Raw genomic sequence first — 23,771 nt, forward strand, 5'->3', positions numbered from 1 at the left:
TTATGCGAGAAAAAGTTTTTTTCGATAGCTTCGAGAGAAGATATATTTGGATTATGTAATGTATTCAATTTTTTTTTTTTCTTTTTCAGTTGTAGGTTATGAAAAGATCATTGTGTTACTCTATAATTTTTTTCTAGTGATTTTTAACCTTCCCAGTGAAAAAAAACTATCATGTGTTCTTTGCTACTTGTTTTTGTTACCCGCGGCGGTTGAAAAAATCTGCTAAAGAAGTTCAAGACGACGACGTTTAAAAAACCATGGGCCGTCGAATGCTCTCGTCAAACTCTTACCAGATGATTGATTAGAGATATTCTTCTCTCTTCCATTTTTCCCCTTTCGAATTTTGCATTTCCGTCGGCTCATCATCCTTTTCGTGTGCTTCACAACTTCATCTCTCTCGCGTCACCAATTCAAAACCCTCTACGCAAAGTTTCAGTTTTTATTTAAGTTTCTTACATACCCATCAAACCCATTGATTATGTTAATCAATTGCTAATACCTTTCTCCGACTTCTTCTTCTTCTTCGAAATCCGCCATGGCCGCGGCTTTAAGGTCGAATACGTCAAGAGAAACCGCTTCTCTCACACTTTCTCAGTTTAGATACTTCTTCTTCAACCGTATCCACACCGCTCGAACCGCCACGAGTCCTCAGTGCAATCACCGTTCTAAATCCCCCAATAAAATTTCCTCGCTTGGGACGAGTTTCTTGGATAATCGAGGAGGAGAGAGACGTAATTCGACTAACTGTTATGCTTCACAGAAGCTCAACGGTGTTGGTTCTTCTGTTGTTATGCTGAGCTCACAAGGAGACCCACCGGATCTATGGCAGCCACCGGGTGATGGAGTTTCCGTTAGGGTTAATGGGTCCAGTGTTAATCTGGGTCGTGGTGGTGGTGGCGGTGGAAGTAGTCCTGGTGGTCCTGGTAACGGAACTGGGTCGAATTCGAAAGAAGATTGTTGGGGTGGATCCAATCTTGGGTCTGATTTTCCGACACCAAAGGAGATATGTAAAGGTTTGAACAAGTTCGTGATTGGTCAAGAGAGAGCCAAAAAGGTTAAATGATTATACTTTGATGTTGTTGTTTTTAGAAAGTTAGATTTTTGTATGCTACCATTTGGTTTAGATATGGGAAATATTTTAAGTTCTTAAGGCATTCTTGTGTCATCTTGTGGATGCAGGTACTTTCAGTTGCAGTTTACAATCACTACAAGAGGATATATCACGAATCATCACAGAAACGGTTAGTTCACCACTTGATTCTTATGCATTTTGTATCTGTTTGCTTCTTTGTGATTTCACGTATCCGGAAAGAGATTGTTAGTTATGATGCTGATACTTTTTGGGAAGCTAGGTCTGCGGGAGAAACCGATAGCACTGCAGTGAAACCAGCAGATGATGATATGGTAGAACTAGAGAAGAGTAACATTCTCCTGATGGGACCAACTGGGTCAGGTAATATTCTGACCCCAATCTGCAAAATAAATACGCAAGCCTGATTTCAGCTACTTTCTTACAGTTTATTAGTTCAATCTAGCGTGGTTGTGAAACATCAATTTCAGCTGTCTTACCGCATTTGTATTGGTGTTTTTCTTCAAGCACAGGGAAGACACTACTTGCGAAAACCTTGGCACGGTTTGTGAATGTTCCTTTTGTCATTGCGGATGCAACCACACTGACTCAGGCAATTCTCGTCTTTCTTCTAGTCTTTTTGGCGCATGTCCTTTTCATGATGACCAATCTGTGACATTCATTTATTTTTGTTCGGAAATGAAATGATTTGTCAGGCTGGTTATGTGGGAGAGGACGTCGAGTCTATATTATACAAACTTCTCACAGTAAGCTTCTAAAACCCAAACATTTAAATTTGTATACAATTACAGTTGATTTCTATATATCGTTTGTAATGTGGGGATTTGATATCTCTGGCCAGGTTGCAGATTATAATGTTGCAGCTGCACAGCAGGGGATTGTTTACATTGATGAAGTCGACAAGATAACAAAGAAGGTTAGAACTAAATAATAATATTTTCCTCTTACTGGTTTGGAAAACTTGGGATATTATTTCCCGTACTTAGATGAATTTTGTTCTTGGACCTTTTGGTTACCAGGCAGAAAGCCTTAACATCAGCAGAGATGTATCAGGAGAAGGTGTTCAACAGGCATTGCTAAAAATGCTGGAAGGAACAGTAAGTTTACAGTTTACATAGCCGCAAAAGTCTTTAGTAAATTGTAGAATCGCCATGCATTATTTGCTTTGAGATCTCTGCTAACTAAGATAACAAGACTTCTTTTTGTGTTTGATGCCCAATTTCCAACTCTCTCTTTCTGGATATAGATTGTAAATGTACCTGAAAAGGGCGCTAGGAAACACCCTAGAGGTGACAATATCCAGGTTTGTCGTGCTCTACTCTATTCTACTGTGTATGTTCTGGCTTGCACTTTGCAAAAAAACAAGGCTATGTATATGTATTTATTTTATCATGAAAATGGGTCAATATTGTTATCATACTCTATTGTTATTAATTATGTAGACAGAAGAGATTTCCAATTTAATGTTCTATGCATAACTATTGGAGTGTTAGGGTTTAAAATTTTTAATCGACATGGTTTCTTGTTTTCTTATCAAAGAGTTGATTAGGTGTCTCCCCTGTTAACCATCTGTTTCTTACTCGGGGTCTTGTTGAATATCTGCAGATAGACACAAAGGACATACTCTTCATATGTGGTGGTGCTTTTGTAGACATTGAAAAGACTATCTCAGAGAGGTCTGACTGATGAACATATTTCAAAAAATCCCCCCTTTTTTCTTATTCTCTAACTGAATTGCCTTATAAGCGTCTGAGTTTTTTTGTTTTTTGGTTCCAGGCGCCATGATTCTTCAATAGGGTTTGGTGCTCCTGTACGTGCTAACATGAGGGCTGGTGGTGTTACAAACGCCGCTGTTGCATCAAACCTAATGGAAACTGTAGGTCTTTCCATTTCTTCACCCACCAAATGTTGGGGATTCTTCTACTTGTTTTGGTTTGTATCGAAGTTTATAATGAGATGTTCGGTGTTGGCAGGTGGAAAGCAGTGACCTGATTGCTTATGGTTTAATACCTGAATTTGTTGGAAGATTTCCAGTTCTCGTCAGTTTGTCTGCTTTGACTGAGAACCAACTTATGCAGGTAATATGATTGACATAAATTTTTGACATTGTGATTCTCTCATTACTCGAACATGTTCATAGAATAAGCAATAAATCATTGGATTTCAGGTGTTGACAGAACCCAAGAACGCTCTTGGAAAGCAATACAAAAAGATGTACCAGATGAATAGTGTAACTACTCTCTCTCTATCTCTCTCCTTCTGCTCCAAACCTTGAGACAAGTCTCCATCTTCTCTTTCCTCAGGTAAAGCTGCATTTCACGGAAAGCGCACTGCGGCTTATAGCTAGAAAAGCAATAACGAAAAACACGGGTGCTCGTGGCTTAAGATCTCTTCTAGAAAGCATCCTCATGGACTCTATGTACGAGGTAAGTACACCTCTTATTACTTTCAACCCCATTTTGCTAAAAGTCCTCACTCAGACAGTTTTCACATTTCTGCAAAACATTTGTTTTTCTCAGATTCCGGATGAGAGTACAGGGAGCGATATGATAGAGGCGGTTGTGGTGGATGAAGAAGCAGTTGAAGGAGAAGGGCGTAGAGGCTCTGGAGCTAAGATTCTCCGTGGCAAAGGAGCATTGGGTCGGTATCTCTCTGAAACCAAATCCAAGGATTCCCCACAGGTAAAACCGAGAGAGCATTCCCGATTTTAGTTAACCGAATAACAACCTTCTGGTTGGTTTGATAACCGAAATATCTGAACTGATGGGCTAAAATTGTTGCAGACGACAAAGGACGGATCAGATGGAGAAACGGAGGTGGAGGCGGAGATTCCATCTGTTGTTGCAAGTATGTAATAATGATCACCATCATCATCATCCAGAACATCTGGTGAATGTATCTTTGTATGCATAATTTACCGTTCTTTGTACATAATGAAGGAAAGAAAAACAAACTTGGATAAGAAAACACAAGGATGCACAATTTGCACATTGATAAATGATGATGTAACTTTTATCTTATGCAATGTCTCATCTTTTCATTGATGCATCTTACTTAATTCAAGGTTCTCTGTGAAAAATCACTATTGAAACAAATAATCAAATCTCTTAAAAATAAAATTTGCTATATATTTTGCAAATTCTAGCTTTTTTTTTTGGTCAAACTTGCAAATTCTAGCTAGGTCAATAAATTCAACAAGAAAACGCTCTTGTAACAAATAATCTCTCAAGGAAAAATTCAAACACCCATGTGTCAGATTCTAATAACCGTCGGATTAAAATCAAGACAAAAGCTTTTAAATCAGTGAATGGAGAAACAAGCCAACAAAGAAAAGCACTTCTTTGGCGCAAACCAGTGACCAACAGAGAGAAAAAGGGAAAATCTTGTTTGATTTTCCTGGAAAATTCCACTTCCCCATTTCTCTCTCGTTTTTGCTCTTTTGATCTGCGTGAAAAGAAAGGATTTTTATCAAAAACAAATCCCAACTTTTTTGAGTTTAGGACTTTTTGACATTCAAAAATTATGGTGTTAATGGAGACAGATAGTATCGAATGCTTGATCGATAACGATGAGATCCATCACATCCACCAATTCTCATCAACCAAGTCTCAGGCCGGAGCCACCGTTGTAATCTCTCCGGCGACGAGCGTTTACGAGCTCCTTGAATGCCCAGTCTGCACCAATTCAATGTACCCACCAATTCATCTGGTTCGTATCTCATCATCATCTCGTAACATTGGAGAGAAAGATCTCATCGAATTGTGTTGCTTCTTACTGATATAAAGTTCCAGTTTTTATGATTTTGGTCAAATTGTGTATTTAACATTGCTATGGTATGTTACTATTGAGGTTCTTGAGGGTTTATGGATGTTTTGCTATATGTATGTTGGTTCTTTTATAAGATAAGTGAAAAAAGTTTCTTCTTTTCTAGTGTCATAATGGACATATGTTCGACCTGTAAATCAAGGGTGCATAATCGTCCTTGTCCATATGCTGGCTCGGAGTGTGCTGTTGTGGGTGACATGACTTTCCTTGTTGCTCATTTAAGAGATGATCGGATGCTACGGGATTTTCCCTTATTATAGTAAACTAAAGCATGAGTCTGTATGTAACTTTAGACCTTATAGTTGTCCTTGTGCTAACGGTTAGCATTGTTCACGCTTATGATTTACGAGTTCTTCAGTTGTGTGAGATTCTGAAGGTTTTTTTTCTTTGTCATATTGTTTTGTAGGTATTTCATTGTTTTGGACAATACTTTTGTCTTCATTTTGAAGCGTTTCAGCTCGGTATGGCTCCAGTATACATGGCGTTTCTGAGATTCATGGGAGATGAAGAAGACGCACGAAAATACACTTACAGTTTAGAAGTTGGAGGCAGTGGGAGAAAACTCACATGGGAAGGAACACCAAGAAGTGTCCGAGATAGTCACAGGAATATCAGAGAAAGTCACGACGGTCTAATAATCCAAAGAAACATGGCACTCTTCTTTTCGGGTGGAGAAAGGAAAGAACTGAAACTTAAGAGTCACCGGAAGAATCTGGAAAGAGCAACAGAATCCAGATTCTGGTGTTTGCATACCAAACCTCTGTGTGTAGCTAAATCAAAACCTGCCAACTCTTCAAACCTATCTTCAGGTGTTCGATCTCTTCGATTTGATTTAGTTTCGGGTTCTTGTGTTTTTTTTATCCAGACAGCTTCTTGTCGTTCAAAAGTGTATTTAGAGAAGAAGAAAAGAGTTGTTCCATCTGCCAGAAATGTGCAGACAGGTCGCAAAAGTTGCAATCTACACAACTTCCAAAGATTGAATCTTTCCATAAATGTATATCTTAATATTGTAAGATCTAAGCAAAAGCAAAGAATCTAAAACAGTTAAAAGAGAACATATTCAAATCATAATCTTTATTTCATTCAAGAAGATGTCCTGTCATTACAATAAGTACACTTAAAATGGCTTATGGACTATATTACAAATCTTAAGTTTGTACATAAAATCTTTCGTATACGTTACATACAAGGCCGAGACAGTCTATTGCGACAACCCGGAGAAGAAGGCCACGCCGGTTGATGGCAGCCACGAAGAACCAGAAATGAACTGAGCCACCGTAAACTTGCTAGCCTCGACCATTGATGTAATAACATGATAACCCGGCCACTTGATTCGTTGACCCATTCCTGAACCCGGCCCTTTGTTCATATACTCACCGTAGTACAACGTGTCCAACGCATACGGACCGTTCCACTCCAACCATCCTCGCGGGTCAATGTGGTCACCCATATCGGACATCATGTACACAACTCTAGAATACAACTTCCACGGACGGCCAAGATACGTCGGATAACTACCCTTAGAGGCTTCAAGATCCGGCGTAGCAAGTAGCTTACAAGCGTGAATCGAAATCCCTGTGTTCTGATTCGGATCTTTCCGATTCTGAGCCGTGATAGTAATCTTCTGCTGAGCCATCGGTTTACGCGCATAGATGTTACAACTCTGTAATATCACAGCTGCATTCCCGAATATAAAATCGACCGTTCCATAAATTTCGCATTCGCGAAAAAACTGTCGGTTAGAATGTACATAAAGAGCGTCTTGGTAACCGATTATACTGCAACGGTAAACCACCGCGTGGTCTCCACCAACACGGAGTGCCACGGCCTGATGCTTAGCCGGTCCGGCGTAATTCTCAAACGTTATGTCCCTCACTATAAATCCAGCACCAGTCGCAGCTACAACAATACATAAATCACTAATGAATAATCTTTAAAAGAAAACAGAACAAGAAGTTTTTTAAAAGATCAATCTTGATACCGAAAGTTGCGGTGTGAAAAGTAGTTAGATCATCGGCGATGCTTTTTCCACCGGTTATGACCGTTTTACCCTTGCCGTCTCCGATGAACATCAAGTTTGTCTTCTTCCTCCCAACTTTCAGATTCTCTTCTTCATATCTTCCTGATTTAACGTAGATGACGAATCTACGGCTACTATGCTCCGGAGCTTTCTTGATCGCTTCGGCGATCGTCTTAAACGTTCCGCTACCGTCTTTAGACACCGTGATATCAGCTTGAACCGCCGACGTCGGAGTACCAAGAAGCTCTCTGTCTTCTCTCTTCAACCAATTAGGTAATTCCTCTGTTTCTTCAGTCCCAAGTAACTTCCTATTATTCACCACCGGAACTCCAGACAAATCTTTAACTTTTCCGGCGAATATCGCCAAACAGTTACTCACCATCTCCGACAAATCTTTAACCGCTCCGATCACTTGATCCTTCACTTCTCCTCCTTGACCTTCAATTTCATCGAATCCGTCAGTGCAAGTGTCGTGGTTAGTCATCGCAGAGCTAAGCCACGTCATCACATCGGAATGAGACTCATCTCCGGAGACAACAACGACGGAGGAGAGAGCGCGTGTCAGCGCGTCGACTGAATCATCAAGTAACTCAAGGCAAGAATCGTAAGCTGACCGTACACGTGGCGGCATCTGAGTGTATGTGATCGTCGAAGAAGTATAAAGAGCTTTGCTGAATCTTTGAAGCGTTGCGTTGAATGAGATGTGAATGAGTTCGTTCTCGTCGGCGGTTAAAGATCCCGGAAAATCAAGAAGCGTGTCGATACATAGGTTCGGGTATAAGGATTTGCTACAGGTTCGGGAGATTGCTTGGGTCGGTTTACTGGTTTGTTTCGGCTCGGTTTTACCCGAGTCTACGGCTCGGATGCCGGCAAAGATACCGAAGCAGATCACTCCAACGACTAAAACGGCCAAAGTGAAGAGAATCAGCTTCGTTTTAGTTTTCTTCTGTAGCTCCGGGACTGACGTGGCAGGGATCGTCTGGTTCGGGTCTGATGGTCCGGCTGGACCGAGCCTATCGTAACCCATTGTCGTGTTTTTTTTTTTTTTTTGGTTTAGAAGAGTTTGTTATGGGAACAAAGATGATGTGGAAGGCTCTATAAATTATTATATAGAAGGAGCTATTTAAGAATAAAAATGTTATGCGTTATGTATAAAACTATATATATGTATGTGTCAATTACTCAATTTCAATATATATTATGCCTGATAGCTGTAATATTTTAGTCATATTTAATTGAAATGTAGTATTCAAAAAGGACCACAAACAAACAAAAATTGTCGATGGCTCTAAGTCTCTAACGATTGATATGTAGTAGATGTCATGTACGAGTATTATGTGAGTGTAATGCGCATCTCTTAATAAAACTTAATTCATTTCTATAATAGAATCGCAAATGTCTATTTACGATAAACTAGTTGGTGCTTTTGAAATATTATATTATATGATTTGAAAAAGAGTTTTCTACTCACCTACCGGTGTCGGTGCTTTTTTTTCATTCACGGATATTTGTTTCTTTCTTAATCTCGTTTTCTTTAACTAATTTTTTTTTTAAGTATAAAAAGTTTTTGTATCGAAACTCATAGTCACTTCCACGTTACTAATGCTCGAACTTGGGATCTTTAAAACTCTTCTTTGGATAACCAGAAATTCACACGTTGAGTTAACGACTTGGGTAAAATAGGTAAAAACACTCGAATTCACCTTACATGATGGATGTGTAAAGAAACCGACTTGATAGTGCTTAGCACTAGCCCAAGACCGTAATACCCGAGAAACTCGATATAATCAAGATATGAAATCCTCTAAGTATGATAGAAAATTTGGAAGAACAATTAGAGACTACTTGAAAGATTTTTGGAGAGACTTAGAGAACTTTTAAAGAGTGTTCTTTTATTTGAACTTTCTTTTTATTCACTTGTTCAACTTCCTCACAAAATTACAAATGATGGGGGTGAGGAGGTATTTATAGCCTCCAAGGTTAGCTTACAAAGTCTCTAGATTATTCTACCATCATCTCTATAACTCTACTAAAATATCTAGATTTTATCTTACAAACTTCTAGATTATTCTACATAATTATCTAAATATCTATCTAATAAAATTCTCTAGAACATTTAAGGAGGTGATGATTTTTCTATGATGCTCTAGAGAAATCTAGAACTTAGGCTTAACTTTGGGTTTTATCCAATATAGAATATTGAATTATAAACCCATAATTAAGCTTAAACCAAAATCAAGTTTAACTTCAATACTCCCCCTTAAACTTGATTTTGTCAACCATCCCGAGCTTCGAGCGAAGTAACTCGAATTGGCCTTTTGGTAATGACTCGGTGAAGATGTCTGCAACGTTGTCCTCACTTCGAACTTCCAAGGCTTCAATTGTTCCATCAAGAACCTTCTCCCTTATGAAGTGATGTTCTAACTCAATATGCTTTGTCCTTGCATGAAACACCGGATTGTTAGCTAACTTGATAGCACTTTGATTATCTCCGTAGATAGCCACCGGTTTATTTATGGGCTCGAACAAATCTTCAAAGAGTCTTCGAAGCCATATACACTCTTGAGCTGTGAGTGTGGAAGCTTTATACTCCGCTTCAGTGGTAGATAGCGATATCGTTGGTTGTTTCTTGTTACACCACGAAATGCTTGTGTCTCCACATAAGAACATCCATCGGAGTAGTGCGCATCTTTCCTTCGTGCACCCCGAACTTCTCAACAATCCTTCTTGCATAACCTTGTTGACCAACGAATATTCCATCATTTCCTCTTTCAACCTCTAGGCCAAGAAAGTTATTCAGCTCACCCAACTTCTTCATCTCGAACCTTATCGACATGTCTTCTTGTAAGCGAGCAATTTCTGCATCATCATTCCCGGTAATTATCATATCATCCACGTAAAGAAGAACTACTACGTGAACTCCTCCTTTCTTTTTGAAGAATAGACTCGGGTCAGAATTTGATGCCTCATAGCCGCAAAATTGAAGGAATTGAGCAACCTTTCCATACCAAGCTCGTGGAGCTTGTTTTAATCCGTACAAGGCCTTTTTCAGCTTGCACACATGATCAGGATGCTCTCGTGATTCGAAACCAGGTGGTTGCTCCATGAACATACTTTTATCAAGCTCACCATATAGAAAGGCATTCTTCACATCAAGTTGCCATAACTTCCAACCAAAGCTTGCTGCTAAGGATAAGAGTGAGCGTACCGTAGTCATCTTCGCCACAGGACTAAATGTCTCATCATAATCTTCTCCATATTTTTGAGAGAATCCCCGAGCAACCAACCTTTCTTTAAACCTATCAATGCTCCCATCTGCTTTTCGCTTAATTCGATACACCCATTTGCAAGAAACGGGCTCAACATCCTTGGGTTTTGGAACCAGATCCCAAGTTTCATTTTTCTTTAGAGCACTCATCTCCTCATTCATTGCAGCTTCCCATTCTTGGACTCCTTTAGCTTCATCATAAGAAGATGGCTCATCATCATCTAACGGAGCTGCGAAGAAGCATGAATAAGTAGTGATGAATTCTTCATCTCTATATCTTGCAGGCTTGACAATGTTTCTTTTCGGCCGTTGATTGACCATCGAACCATGATCTTGTTCCTCTTCTTCTTGGTTAGTGCTCCCCCTTTGACCTTGAATTTTATTTCCAGGACTTCCATTCTCACATGGTACTTGGAAAGTTGATTCATCGATCTTGGAGGAACTTGCACCATCTTTTTCAACCAAGACTTGAGGTGGCCCGTAGTATGAAGAAACTTCATCAAAGACAACATCACGAGACACAACATACTTGTGTGTCTCAGGATCCATACACCTCCAACCCTTCCTTTGTTCATCATAGCCGACAAATATGCATTTCTTCGCCTTTGCCTCCAACTTAGTTCTTTGTGAATCAAACACATGAACGTAGCAGACTGATCCAAATATTCTGAGATGTTTCACCGTTGGCTTCTTCCCATGAACCATCTCATAAGGAGACTTCATATTGTTTGGACTAAGTGGCATCCGGTTGATGACATAGGCTGCACATCTCATGCCCTCCGCCCATAACTCCTTAGGCAAATCTTTACCATGGAGCCAACTTCTACACGTCTCACTTAGATGTCTGATCTTCCTCTCTGCTACTCCATTTTGTTGAGGTGTATGCGGACATGTAAATTCTCTCTTGATACCATTATCTCTACAAAAAGAGAGAAACTCCTTAGACATGAACTCCCCTCCATTATCCGTCCTTAAGGTCTTGATCTTCTGACCTAACTCCCCTTCCACGGTAACCTTGAATTCTAGAAACTTGGAGAATACTTCAGATTTTTCCTTCACAAAGTATACCCAAGTGTACAGAGAGAAGTCGTCAACGAACAACAACATGTAGTGATATCCGAAATATGAGGGTGTTCTTGTCGGACCCATCAAGTCACTGTGGTCCCTCTCCAACGGAAAACTGCACCTTGAAATGGAATAGTCAAATGGAAGCCTATGAGATTTTCCATATTGACATCCTTCACAAATTGTGCCTTCATCTTGGATCTTCAACTTTGGGAGCCCGTTCACCAAATCTTTATTCACCATAACCTTGAGTTTAGTCATATTTATGTGACCAAGCCTAGCATGCCATATAAAAACATTATCGTTGGTACTCATCTTCTCCACATAAGAGTTTGACGCCGATAAAACGTATAAATCTTTAACCCGTGCTCCAGTGTGAACCACGTCTGCCTTTAACTCTTGGATATTCTTTAAGAATTTAACATCCCTTGGGCCAAATAAAACATAGTTACCTGAGTCCACCGCATTTACCACGGAGAGAAGATTCTTTTTTACTCCAGGAACATGGTAAACGTTCTCGAGAGTGATTGGGCTTCCATCATCTCCTTTGATGACCACCGTTCCTTCCTTCTCAACGTGATGGATTGAATTATCCGCGGTAATGATTGCTTCTTTTCCTTCATGGCGTTGAAGACTAGAAAATAATTTCTCGTCTCCGGTAATATGATGGCTACAACCAGAATCTACGATCCAATTATTTTCCACCTTCTTAGGTGTAGATGTACTTGAAGATGCAGCCTCCATCGTAAAACATTTTCCCCATTCTTCGTCTTCATTATGACCTTTTGTTTCTGCCATGTTTGTTTCCTTCAGCTTGACTCGGCAATCTTTTTTAAAATGCCCTAGTTTTCCACACCGATAGCACTTGAATTTTTTCTTATCTCCCTTAGAAGATCCTTCATGTCCATCATTATTTCTTGGACCACCATCATTGGATTTGACTTTAAAGTTTTGTTGCCTCCTAGCTACAAAAGCGCTTCCCGAGTCATCATGAATTTTGACTCCCGCCATTTGTACCGCTAGTGATTCTTGCGAAGCAAGCAAATTTTCAAACTCCTCCAAGGAAGGTTGTGTAGCCCATCCTTGAACCGAAGTCACAAACGGTGTATACTCGGGTCGTAGACCTCGAATAATAAACCGCTTCAACCGAGCATCCGAGATTGATTCCTCCGGATTAAGACTATTGATCTTAGAGCAAAGGTTCTTTACCTTGATGAAAAACTCCGAGATTGAAGACTCCCCCTGCTTCGCATTCGCCAACTCGTTTTCTAACAATTGTAGACGAGCTTCGTTTTTCTTGTTGAACAGTCGATCTAACGCTTGCCAAATTGAACTAGCGGATGTGCACCTTGAGACATGCTCAAATACTCCTGAGGATATTGACCTCTTTAAAGTAAATTCCGCTTTGGCATTTTTACGTGTCCACTCCTTTGTCGCTTCCGCGGTTGCAGCATCTCCGGTAGGTGGTGAAGTATTACTTCCGCCGACGACATCCCATAAGTCCTCACTAACCAAGTATGACTCCATACATGACTTCCATAACCGGTAGTTAGATTGGTTTAAGATCTCCATTCCCAATCCAACAACACGACCCATAGATTCCATACTTAGAGTAGATCCGAGTTCTCCTATAATCCCGATCTTGAAGAGCACAAGATTAGAATGGCTCTGATACCATATAAAGAAACCGACTCGATAGTGCTTAGCACTAGCCCAAGACCGTAATACCCGAGAAACTCGATATAATCAAGATATGAAACCCTCTAAGTATGATAGAAAATTTGGAAGAACAATTAGAGACTACTTGAAAGACTTTTGGAGAGACTTAGAGAACTTTTAAAGAGTGTTCTTTTATTTGAACTTTCTTTTTATTCACTTGTTCAGCTTCCTCACAAAATTACAAATGATGGGGGTGAGGAGGTATTTATAGCCTCCAAGGTTAGCTTACAAAGTCTCTAGATTATTCTACCATCATCTCTATAACTCTACTAAAATATCTAGATTTTATCTTACAAACTTCTAGATTATTCTACATAATTATCTAAATATCTATCTAATAAAATTCTCTAGAACATTTAAGGAGGTGATGATTTTTCTATGATGCTCTAGAGAAATCTAGAACTTAGGCTTAACTTTGGGTTTTATCCAATATAGAATATTGAATTATAAACCCATAATTAAGCTTAAACCAAAATCAAGTTTAACTTCAATAGGATGTTCCTCTATACCAAAATAACATATGAGTCAAGTGACAACAATTTCCCGCAAACCTACTACGGATTAAACACCAATTCGAACATTAATCCAATTCACGGACGTTGCATGGGGTTCGAGTACCGTCCGATCAATATGGGCTTAGAATCAAAAAATTGCTAAATACTTACAAGCGTATACGTACAAATTGCAATGAGTATAGGAAGAGTCAAGGTCGCTCATATTTTCGAAAAGCCTTGATGGGACAAATCTACATCGTCCACCAGCTGGAGCCCCATAGAATTAAAATAGAATAGTCATTGAGATAGACTTCTCTACCAATATTACACACACAAAAAACGTACATAGTCCATTAATATATGCAAAGGTGAAGAAAATGTTACGAATTCTGTTCGTTTTTTTTTTTTTTTTTCTATCTTTGTTGTAGTTCAATCATTTCCAAAAATCTCGTTCAATGCTCCGGTTAAGGAATGAAATCTAGTACAGTTAACCTTGTAAAGTCTTGTTATATATTCCAGGTTGCTACGAAATAGATTGTTTGTGAATCTAATGTGCCTTAGTTTCTACTATGTATATCCTATATATTCATTAATCTTTTTTTATGCATACATCAGTGTATGATTTGTTTTACGTTTTGATGTGAATAAGAAAGAACGAAAACACGCAAAAATTGAACGTGAGCCACACAGACACAACAAGTTTGGCCTTGATTCAAAGATCCTTAGACGGTGTTTATGCCACCTATTTTCACTTTCATGTGGATATAGTTATCAGAATTACATATTGATTATTGTTTAAAGTAATTTGGCAGAAGAACACTAAAAATACCCTTTTTGTTATGGTATGTTTTATGTTTAAGACTTTAAGTCAATGTTTTTGCCAAAACAACAAAAAAAAAAAAGTCACGCGGTGAACTAGATGTTGATATGATAATTCTGTATACGATGTGTAGCTATTTAGCTATATAGCCTAATGATAACAAAATTAAAGGTTGGGTACGAAGTCAATGTCAATAAGAGAGTGAGCTGTCCTCTACCATAAGTCTTCTTCTGTCCCTTAACCTCTTTTTTCTTTTTCTTATCTTAGCATTTTGTGCTTTGTCTTTTTCACCAAAGTTCTATTTCATGAGACCACTCACACATTCTAGCTAATGAATGATTCTTGTTGTTGCAATTACTTTAACAAAAAGGTCTTATGTGGTTCATCGACGCATTTGTTTATCACACATTACCGTCTAATTTATTAAGGTATATTGTTACCATATAAATCTTTGGAAATCCGTATGCAAAATATTTTCATGTTAGTTACAATGTTACATACATACATGGACACTACAAAATATTTTTGCAAATGTTTTAATTATCTAGTGATGGCCGATTTCCCATTTTTCTAGTAAGAAAAACCTTCTGAAATGATGAATTTACTGTTTTAGTTTGACATTAGTATTTTAAAGAAACACTCGAAATCATCACACCGTTGATAACATGTTGAATCGTTGATGAATTTTTTTTAACGTTAGAAACATAAATTAAGCATTGCAAAGAAAGAATTAATTACGTAAGAACCACAAATCAATTCTTTAATAAATTTTGTACAAAGACACATGCAGCCCCGGCTCAGAGGGGTAGGGCGGAGGTGCGACGGCCCGGAGCTTTTTTTTAAAAAAAAAAATTTACATATAAAAAAGGCTCAAATATTTTTAAAAAATATTATTAATATGAGAATTATATTTCAAGAGGTCTAATTATTTATAAGAAAATGTATAAAAAGGTCCAAAAATTCTAAAATAAAAACTTTTACTATAAAAAATCCGCAAAATTTTTTAAAATTAAGTAAATTTTCTTTTATATATAATAATAGACCAAAAAAAATTTTTTTACCTTAAAGCTCTCAAATATATTGAGCCGGGGCTGGACACATGTCCATGTGTCACTCAATATACATGGACTTGCATGCTCTGATATCCATTATTGGCAGTATATAGATAAAACTGAATATTGCTTTTTAGACGTTATGGGTTACCAATCAGGTTATCATTTGTAGACTTTTCTCAATTATCACAAGATTGATGACAAACAGATCTCACGTTAGCTTATTCGTAATTTCCATTCCTTTAGAAGAGATTTTTTTTTTTTTTATAACGAATTACGAAAAATAAACCACTATCTTAATTATCATTAAAAGATTCAGTCACTTGCATGACATCATTTACACTTAATAATGCTCATACCGTTTAATGAATTTGACAGCAACATTCATAAGATTGGTTGTTGGTAATGCGTTAAAATCTCACTGAATAATTTAGATTCAACCATTGGAGAATAGAGATTAAAGTCAAAAGGTATATTGATTAGAGATAACTAACTAGACCAAAGAACGTTATACATATGCAATTATTATTAGTTTGATTTAAATCTAGGAATTAATCACAGTGTTTTTTGATCTAAGATATCTTCATCTCTAATTAATTGATACCAACAACCCTTCTTTTTTTTTTAAGGATTTATCAAATTTTCAACAAATTGCAATTCTATTAGTGGATCAAGATTAGGTTAGAGGTTTGGGCTTTTGGGCTAGAATTAGCTCTTAAATTCTTCATGCGGGCATGTTTTGTTGCTTGGAAGAGTTAGCCGTATAACACACCTATTAAATTGTGAGAAAATAAATAAGATAAACTTTTTAATCTATATGTACTACGTACGTTAATCTATGTATACACATAATCTTGAAGCTGTCTCACATGGGACTCACCTGTTAAATGAAATTAATAGATACTTCTGTGAGATAATAATACTAATAAGAGAAGTTATGTACTCTACCTATTACTGCCTTAACGTACGCATTTTGATCGAAGCTAGATGCTAAAATATTTCATTATTAATGTCTATATCGCTACAACTTTCACTATAAGTAAGTAAAAAAAAAAAAAAAACTTTCACTATAAGTTTACGATATGATACAAACTATAGAACATGCAAGACAAATCTGATACGTAAAAGAAAATTAAAGAGAAAATGACGAAGGAGAAAGTAGAGGAGGAGCCTCTCAGCCCGATGGCTCGGCTATTCCAATCGCCGGGGATAGACAATTGCATTGTCACGATGATCGGTTTCAAGGCCAAGATTAATCGTGACATCATTCTAGATGAATTGAAGCAAAACGTTTCCAAGCATCCTCGTTTCTGTAGTAAACTGGTAATTACCACTATATATACACCAATTGTACCTAGTTTTACTTACGATTTAACATTGTGTTTGGTCTCCATTGTGTAAAAATTTGAAGTCAGATGATGGTGCAAGATGGATGAAAATAAAAGTCAATGTAGAAGACCATGTATTTGCACCAGACATAGACCCACAAGAGATCAACAAAGATGGAGATAGTTTCGTGGATGACTATGTCTCTCGTCTAACGCTTATTCCTCTCGATAAATCAAAACCATTGTGGGATATTCACATCCTCAATGTCAAAACATCTGATGCAGAAGCGGTTGGTGTAATGAGATGTCATCATTCTTTGGCAGATGGAATGTCCTTGATGTCTCTCTCGGTGGCGTTTACCCGAAAAACATCAGATCTTGAGGCATTTCCTACCATTCCTGCCATAAAACGGCGTGAACAAATTATGTCACAACGTCTTGGAAACAAAGGATGGCTTTTAAGATGGATATTCGCAATTTACTTTGCGGTTAGATTGATTTGGAATACCATTGTAGATCTTCTATTGCTCTTGGCGACTATAATGTTTCTGAAGGATACAGAGACGCCTCTTAACGAGGGTGCCAGTGTCGGGAATAATGCAAGAAGATTTTATCACCGAACTATCTCATTGGATGATATTAAGCTTATAAAGAACGCTATGAACATGGTGAGTTACTATTTTTGTTCGGTTGTAAAGAAAATTCATACTAAAACATTTGTCAATTTGTGTGTATGTGGGTGTGGCTAGACTATCAATGATGTTCTACTCGGAGTTACACAAGCCGCTCTCTCCCGCTATTTGAACCAGCGATATGGTAAATATTGAAATGCAATATATATATATGCAATGAATTGGAACTAGTTTCTAATATTTTCCATGTGTGTACTGTTTCTTGACAAACAAGGCGACAAAGATGGTGAGGATGGAACAACGACATCGGATCTAAACAATCTTCCAGGTGAAATACGAATTCGAGCAGGTGTTGCGGTTAATCTAAGGCAGGATATTGGAATCCAGGTTAGATATCTACACCTAATATTTAACCTTAATTGTTGAGAATTTAACTCTCACTTGATCAAACAATTGTATGAAGCCTGTGGAGGATATGTTGGCCAAGGGTTCGAAATGTAGATGGGGAAATTATGACTCCTTAGTTTTTGTTCCGCTCTCCATCAGTTTAGAAATCGATCCATTGGTTCCTCTATTAAAAGCTAAATCAATAATGGATCGAAAGAAGCATTCTCATTGCGCCGCTATGCATTATTCAGTCCTCGAGTTTATCATCAATACTTTCGGACCTAAGGTATAGATTGTGATAATGGAACCCAATGTTTGTTTGCGTTTTAATGTGGGGACATTATATGACACTCATGTCATTGTAGGTATTCAAACGAACATGTTCGAATACAACAACAATCTTATCAAACATCGTTGGCCCTGTGGAAGAAGTTAGTTTACACGGAAATTGTATCACTTACATCGCTCTAAGTGGCTATGGACACTCGCAAGTACGTGTGTTTCACAATAAACGAATTTATAATTTTATAATACTACATGTGAAGAGCTCTTTATGTTCTTCTTATATTGATATATATATATATATATATATATATATATATATAATGTATTTGGTAGGCCCTGATGATACATTTCATAAGTTACGCGAAGAAAATGGTAATTACGATAGCGGTCGATCCTGCGGTCATACCAGATCCTCACAATATTTGCGATGAAATGGAGAAGTCTTTGAAAGACACTCTGTCTAGTAAAAGTGACCGGTTTGTTGGAGTGCATAGTTGAAGCTACTAATCTCTGTAAAAAATTGGTATGTGTATGGGTGATTGTCTTAAGTGTGAAATAATTTGTGTAAAAGTTTATATTATGCGATTGTAACTATGTGTGAACACCGAAAAATATGGGTGTATGTAACAAAAGCTTTCTTATTTTCATTTCCTCCTCTTCCCAAAAACTTTATTTACGTTCTATTCAACCCCGGCCCAATATATTTGGGAGCCTTAAGGCAAAAAAATTTTTTTTGACCTATTATTATATATAAAGAGAAAATTTACTTAATTTTTTAAAAAATTTACGGATTTTTTATAGTAAAAATTATTATTTTAAAATTTTGGTCCTTTTTATACATTTTCTTATAAAGAATTAGGTCTTTTAAAATATAATTTTTATACTAATAATATTTTTAAAAAATATTTGGGCTTTTTTTACATTTAATTTTTTTTTTTAAAAAAAAACCCAGGCTTTCACACCTCCGCCCACCCCTCTAAGCCGGGGCTGGTTCTATTAGAATGTCCCACATCGATTGGGATAAAGATCTTTGAGTAATATTTAAAAGATGTGACAACCCTTAACTCTTGAATTCATATTAGAATATCCCACATCGGTTCGAATGTGAATTAGTATCTATTAAAGTGATTGCCCACCAAGTAACTTAAAATATCGGAAAAACGGTATATTTCTCCACGAGAAGTATCACATCATACCAGATAGAGCCCAATCTATGACCACGTGCTAGATGTCTCCCAAAAAATACTTTTCAACTTATATCCCCATAAATTCATAGGTTGAATCCTATTTCTCCCTAAAATAAAAGTTTTCATCTTATTTACACACAAACATTGGTTTACTGTCTGCTTACCAAACTAACGAAAATACTAAACCGGATTAAACCTAATCTAAACCAATTCTGACCCAATTACAACTAATTGAACCCGACCCAAGCAAACCCACCCAACCCAACATCCTTCTTCACCCGTAACATACCAATTCTTCTTCTTTCTCTCCCGGAATCTGTCTATGTTCATCTTCTAGCTTCACTCGCTCTCTTCGCCATAGCTTAACCTTCCTTCAAAAGCTGTACTTATGAAACCTAACCTATTTTTCTCCACTTCCATGGATTTTCTTAGATCGGCATATCCTATTTCCAGTTTTTTTTTTTTTTTAATGTATTTAAATCCTTTAGATCTGAAATTTTTGCTTCGTGTTCACCATTTCTCTACAAAATTGATGGATCTATTTTCTAAATTTTGATTACATTGTTTCATCATTGTTCAACATGTTATAAAAAATTCAAATTTCATGTGAACATGTTAACAAAAATTTCCTTAATTTTCTTTTGATGAAGATGAATCATTTTGCAGTTCAACCAAACGTTTTTGCTACCGACAACAATTTGAGAAGCTTTGTTTCAGTTGTTGAAAGAGATCAAACCACCGTTATTTGCCCAAATCACGTCGTACTGTTCTCCGTAACAACTACCACCACCATCCTTCTCGATCTGGCGTTGTTCTCTATGTGACGCAGAACGCAGTTCTTCTCGGTGAAATTACTGGCGGATGAGCTATTTGTGGCCATGGATCGAAATTCGTGGTGAGATTTGACGAGAAGAAGAATGTGATAGTGAGCTGGAATCAGACTGGAGCTTGCGTGGGTGATGAGTGTAGACATAGTTCGAATTCTCCATCAAGGCTTTCTTTGATTTTGACGTTTTCTCATATCCAATTCACCATTTTCTTGCTTCTTGTTCAGAAAGTGTTCCGCAAAATGTATACGAGCAGTTGTTAGCATTCAATTGAAAATTGTATCAGATTTTACTTGAATTTAAATTCATAATTTTTGTTTCTTGGTCTATGTGGCATGTTCTTAATGAGTTTCATGGATTGGGTGAAGAAGAAGAAGAAATCGGGTAGGGTTTTACATTGGATCGGATTTTTAATTTGGTTATATTGGTTTATGTGGTTTTCTATCGGATTTAATTTGTGAACCGATTAAACCCATATTTCTAGAGAAATAGGATTCGAACAATGAGTTTACGGAGATATAAGTTGATAAATATTTTTTCGGGGACATCTAGCACGTGATCATAGATTGAGCTCTATCTGGTATGATGTGATATTTATCGTGGGGAAATACACCGTTTTCCCTAAAAATATCATCTTAAGTACCGTACAAATTAAAGTCAACAACCTTCTTAATATAAACTTGATGTCTTACTCTTTATCAATACGTCTAGTTATTATAATAACTTCCTAAGGTATACATTAAAATAATCATGGAGGAACCGTAGTCAATAGAAGAAACGGACGATTCCACATTGTGACAACAAAAGAGCTTTAACTAGACGTCGATCTCATATAACCCTCTTTCTAGGACAGCGGATTTAATTATCTTCAGAGACTCCACCAAATCATCACACATCTTGTGAGGGTCAGGAATGACCGTTGGATCAGCCGTTACCGATATTATGACCTTGTTCGCATAGCTCTGGAAATGTAGAGTAAGAGCCTTCACACACATACACAAAACACAATTAAAAACAAGATAATCAGAAGATTCTATATGATGAATTTTCTATATATATTACTTACATGTGGGTGGCCAAAAACACAAGGGGAGATATAATTCAGCGGGTGACCATGGAATGTAATTTCTTCCTTTGGACCGACCACATTTGAAAATGTCAACGTTGTGCTATGGATCACTTTCCTTACAAGAACTACACTTGCCTGTATTTTTGTTTTCTCCATGAGACAATGTTCATGTATATATATATATATAACAAGACCTATGCATGATTAACTCTGTAGAAAATCGGATTTAGATTTCACCTTGAGCCCAAGAACTTTTAATATCAATTTAAAGAATGCCATGGAGAATACGGCTTCAAGAGAGTTTTTCTTGCGGTCGATCGTGGCTTTAGCTTGGCGCACGTATTCTAGAGGATCGGCCTCTAGCCCAACGGAGAACGGTAGGAGAATGTAGCCGAAGAGATTTCCCCATCTGCATTTAGATTTCTTGGCCATCATATCCGCTAGAGCCTATATTGAATAATTGAACAATAATGAAAAACCACACAATCCGTTTGAAATTATTTGGTTTCAAAGATTCCAAGAGTAAATATTTGTGTACCTCAATTCCTGTGTTTGGTCTCAAGTTAATCATAATGGCTGAACGAAGTCGGATTTTCCTCATCGACTCTTTTGATTTTGGTGTTGCTTCTTGATCTATTTCAAAACATATGACAAGAGTATCTTTAGATGAGTATGAGCTCTAAATTAATATGTATAGTATAACACAGTGGTGTAAAAACAACTTTACCATATCTTCGACTAAGATACCGTGAAAGCCCGGCTTGGGTTACTCCAAGGAGAACATCGTTTACCGTCTAACAAAAATAGATTAATTAAAAGCTAAAAATGTCAGCGATTATACATGATCAAGAAATTCTTTAAATTAGGAAATAAAAAAAATTTACCATTTTCATTGCATTTTTCACCAGCTTAACATCGTCAAAGCTGATAATCCGGTGGATGAACCTCTTAGGTGTAAGTTCACTACCGGGTTTGGCCAAGAGAGGAGTCTCCGTATCCCTCAAGAAAAATATTGTAAGAGCAAACATTAAGATATCAACAAAAGTGTTGAATAGCAATCTTATGATGAACCAGAGCCCTACAAATAACCACCAAATCTTGTTGAAAAACCCGCTGTTGCAGCTCGGTCCAAAGCGTTTTTTCTGAACCGCAACGGTAGGCAAAGCCTGGGGGTCTGATGTTTTGCGGGTGCAAGCTAGGAGAAGAGACATGAGAGACATTCCATCACCCAAAGAATGATGGATCTTGAGAATGGCAAAGGATTCAGCGTTCAATGTTTTGAGGCCTAGTAAGTGCATTTCCCATAATGGCTTAGACAAATCCATAGGAATGGTCGTTAACTTAGAGATATAGTCTTCAAGATACTGATCAGGATTTTCAATGTCGGGATCTATGTCAGGAACAATCACATGCTCTTCTACTTTAACTTTTGTCCGAACCCAACGCGGTTTCCCTTTCTTACCATTGTTCATCTCCTGAATTCATCATGGCAAGAAACAATAATCATTTTTAACATAAATAAAAACATACGCATGATTTTATATCATCTTTTTGGTTAATGATTAATAAAAACCAAAAACTAAAAATAATCAAGAGGATTATTTGGCTTAATAACTCCAATGAAACAAACACTTTAAAAGAAAATGTGTTAACTATTGATATATTCAGTACCAAGTGGCGAAACATGAATCCAATAATTTTATATCATTTCTTCTATATATTTTTTTTATAACAATGATGAAAATATATTTCTTAAATAAAAATGTATCGTTGGACTTACTAAAATGCTAGAAAAGCGAGGGTGGTTTACGAGGGTGTGTTCAAGGCCGTGGATGATGGCAGGTGTGTCTCCTTTGACTCTAGATCCCATTGTCACGATTATCGCACAGTTAAAATCCGGCGAATTAAACAGCCGTGAACATGGGCTGAGTGGCTCCTCCTCCACCGTCTCCCTCGCCTTGTTCTTCGCTTCACCCATTCTTTAAACTATTAGTGGGCTCTTTCCAAGCTTTGTGGGTTTTTTTTTTTTTCCACTCACAGTCACTTTATGCTCTGTTCTCTATATATATAAGTTACACGATGTTAGTTATGAACTCATGGTCTCTTTGACTCTTTGTTTAACATAGCTACTACATCTTCCTGTCAGTATATTTTATGGTTTTTTATGACATCTTCAGATGGACGTTATTATGTTTTATAGATTATTTTATCATGCGTAACTTTTTTTTTTTTCACTGAGGACAAATATTTTTAGACTCAAATACAAAAGTAATAGTATCAGAAGTGATCAAATCACCAGAATAAAAATCAACTCCTAGGGACACGAGAATTTTAATGAATACTCTACCGACTATACTAAGTACTAACTTAAGTTTAATTATTGAGAGTTGAGACTCTATTGCAAATTGAAAAATAAGAGGAAAACATATTTTTCACTATAGTCATTTACTTAATTTATCTCCCAAATTAGACTACCAATCTAAGTATATAGCCCTATATTATAGTGATATGCTAAGAGTCTCTTCCTTCACGAGCGATCAACAACGTCATTACTTGCCTTGGGTTAATGTCCTTACTTGTACATTCTTCACCATTTTACTTGTACTATTCTTCACCATTACGTAATAATCATTGATCTCTCCAATGCCACGAATGCATGGGGTAGGTACTATTCAATTTATTTTGGCCAACCATATCGACCAG

General features: G+C 37.2%; 5 protein-coding genes across 5 annotated transcripts; 3 read left to right on the forward strand and 2 right to left on the reverse strand.

Annotated features, from left to right (window-relative positions):
• Nucleotides 1-287: 287 nt before the first annotated feature.
• Nucleotides 288-4,132, forward strand: LOC9302045 (CLP protease regulatory subunit CLPX1, mitochondrial). Its single transcript, XM_002864191.2, has 15 exons — nt 288-1,054; nt 1,180-1,241; nt 1,353-1,453; nt 1,603-1,682; nt 1,786-1,836; nt 1,932-2,006; nt 2,110-2,187; nt 2,337-2,393; nt 2,696-2,766; nt 2,867-2,966; nt 3,064-3,168; nt 3,258-3,320; nt 3,394-3,516; nt 3,610-3,771; nt 3,874-4,132. The coding sequence occupies exons 1-15, from the start codon at nt 536-538 to the stop codon at nt 3,943-3,945; spliced, it is 1,719 nt and encodes a 572-aa protein (XP_002864237.1). The 5' UTR covers nt 288-535; the 3' UTR covers nt 3,946-4,132.
• Nucleotides 4,133-4,389: 257 nt separating this feature from the next.
• LOC9300314 (E3 ubiquitin-protein ligase SINAT5) lies at nt 4,390-5,928 on the forward strand. The gene is given in 3 exon segments (XM_002864192.2): nt 4,390-4,798; nt 5,322-5,606; nt 5,608-5,928. Coding segments are annotated over 3 exon segments (549 nt in total). The 5' UTR covers nt 4,390-4,612; the 3' UTR covers nt 5,686-5,928.
• A 44-nt stretch (nt 5,929-5,972) lies between these two features.
• LOC9300315 (probable pectinesterase/pectinesterase inhibitor 61) lies at nt 5,973-8,155 on the reverse strand. The gene is made up of 2 exons (XM_002865925.2): nt 6,897-8,155; nt 5,973-6,814 (listed from the first exon to the last, which is right to left on the reverse strand). The coding sequence occupies exons 1-2, from the start codon at nt 7,960-7,962 to the stop codon at nt 6,117-6,119; spliced, it is 1,764 nt and encodes a 587-aa protein (XP_002865971.1). The 5' UTR covers nt 7,963-8,155; the 3' UTR covers nt 5,973-6,116.
• A 7,844-nt stretch (nt 8,156-15,999) lies between these two features.
• On the forward strand, nt 16,000-18,652 carry LOC9302046 (O-acyltransferase WSD1). Its single transcript, XM_002864193.2, has 7 exons — nt 16,000-16,676; nt 16,765-17,349; nt 17,431-17,497; nt 17,588-17,700; nt 17,777-17,986; nt 18,066-18,191; nt 18,319-18,652. Exons 1-7 carry the CDS (start codon nt 16,497-16,499, stop codon nt 18,481-18,483), a joined length of 1,446 nt encoding a protein of 481 aa, XP_002864239.1. The 5' UTR covers nt 16,000-16,496; the 3' UTR covers nt 18,484-18,652.
• A 1,940-nt stretch (nt 18,653-20,592) lies between these two features.
• Nucleotides 20,593-23,246, reverse strand: LOC9300316 (O-acyltransferase WSD1). The gene is made up of 7 exons (XM_002865926.2): nt 22,849-23,246; nt 21,953-22,543; nt 21,796-21,862; nt 21,607-21,701; nt 21,306-21,515; nt 21,066-21,203; nt 20,593-20,982 (listed from the first exon to the last, which is right to left on the reverse strand). Exons 1-7 carry the CDS (start codon nt 23,044-23,046, stop codon nt 20,815-20,817), a joined length of 1,467 nt encoding a protein of 488 aa, XP_002865972.1. The 5' UTR covers nt 23,047-23,246; the 3' UTR covers nt 20,593-20,814.
• Nucleotides 23,247-23,771: the final 525 nt, after the last annotated feature.

Source organism: Arabidopsis lyrata, assembly GCF_000004255.2.
Source record: "Arabidopsis lyrata subsp. lyrata unplaced genomic scaffold ARALYscaffold_8, whole genome shotgun sequence".
NCBI lineage: Eukaryota > Viridiplantae > Streptophyta > Magnoliopsida > Brassicales > Brassicaceae > Arabidopsis > Arabidopsis lyrata.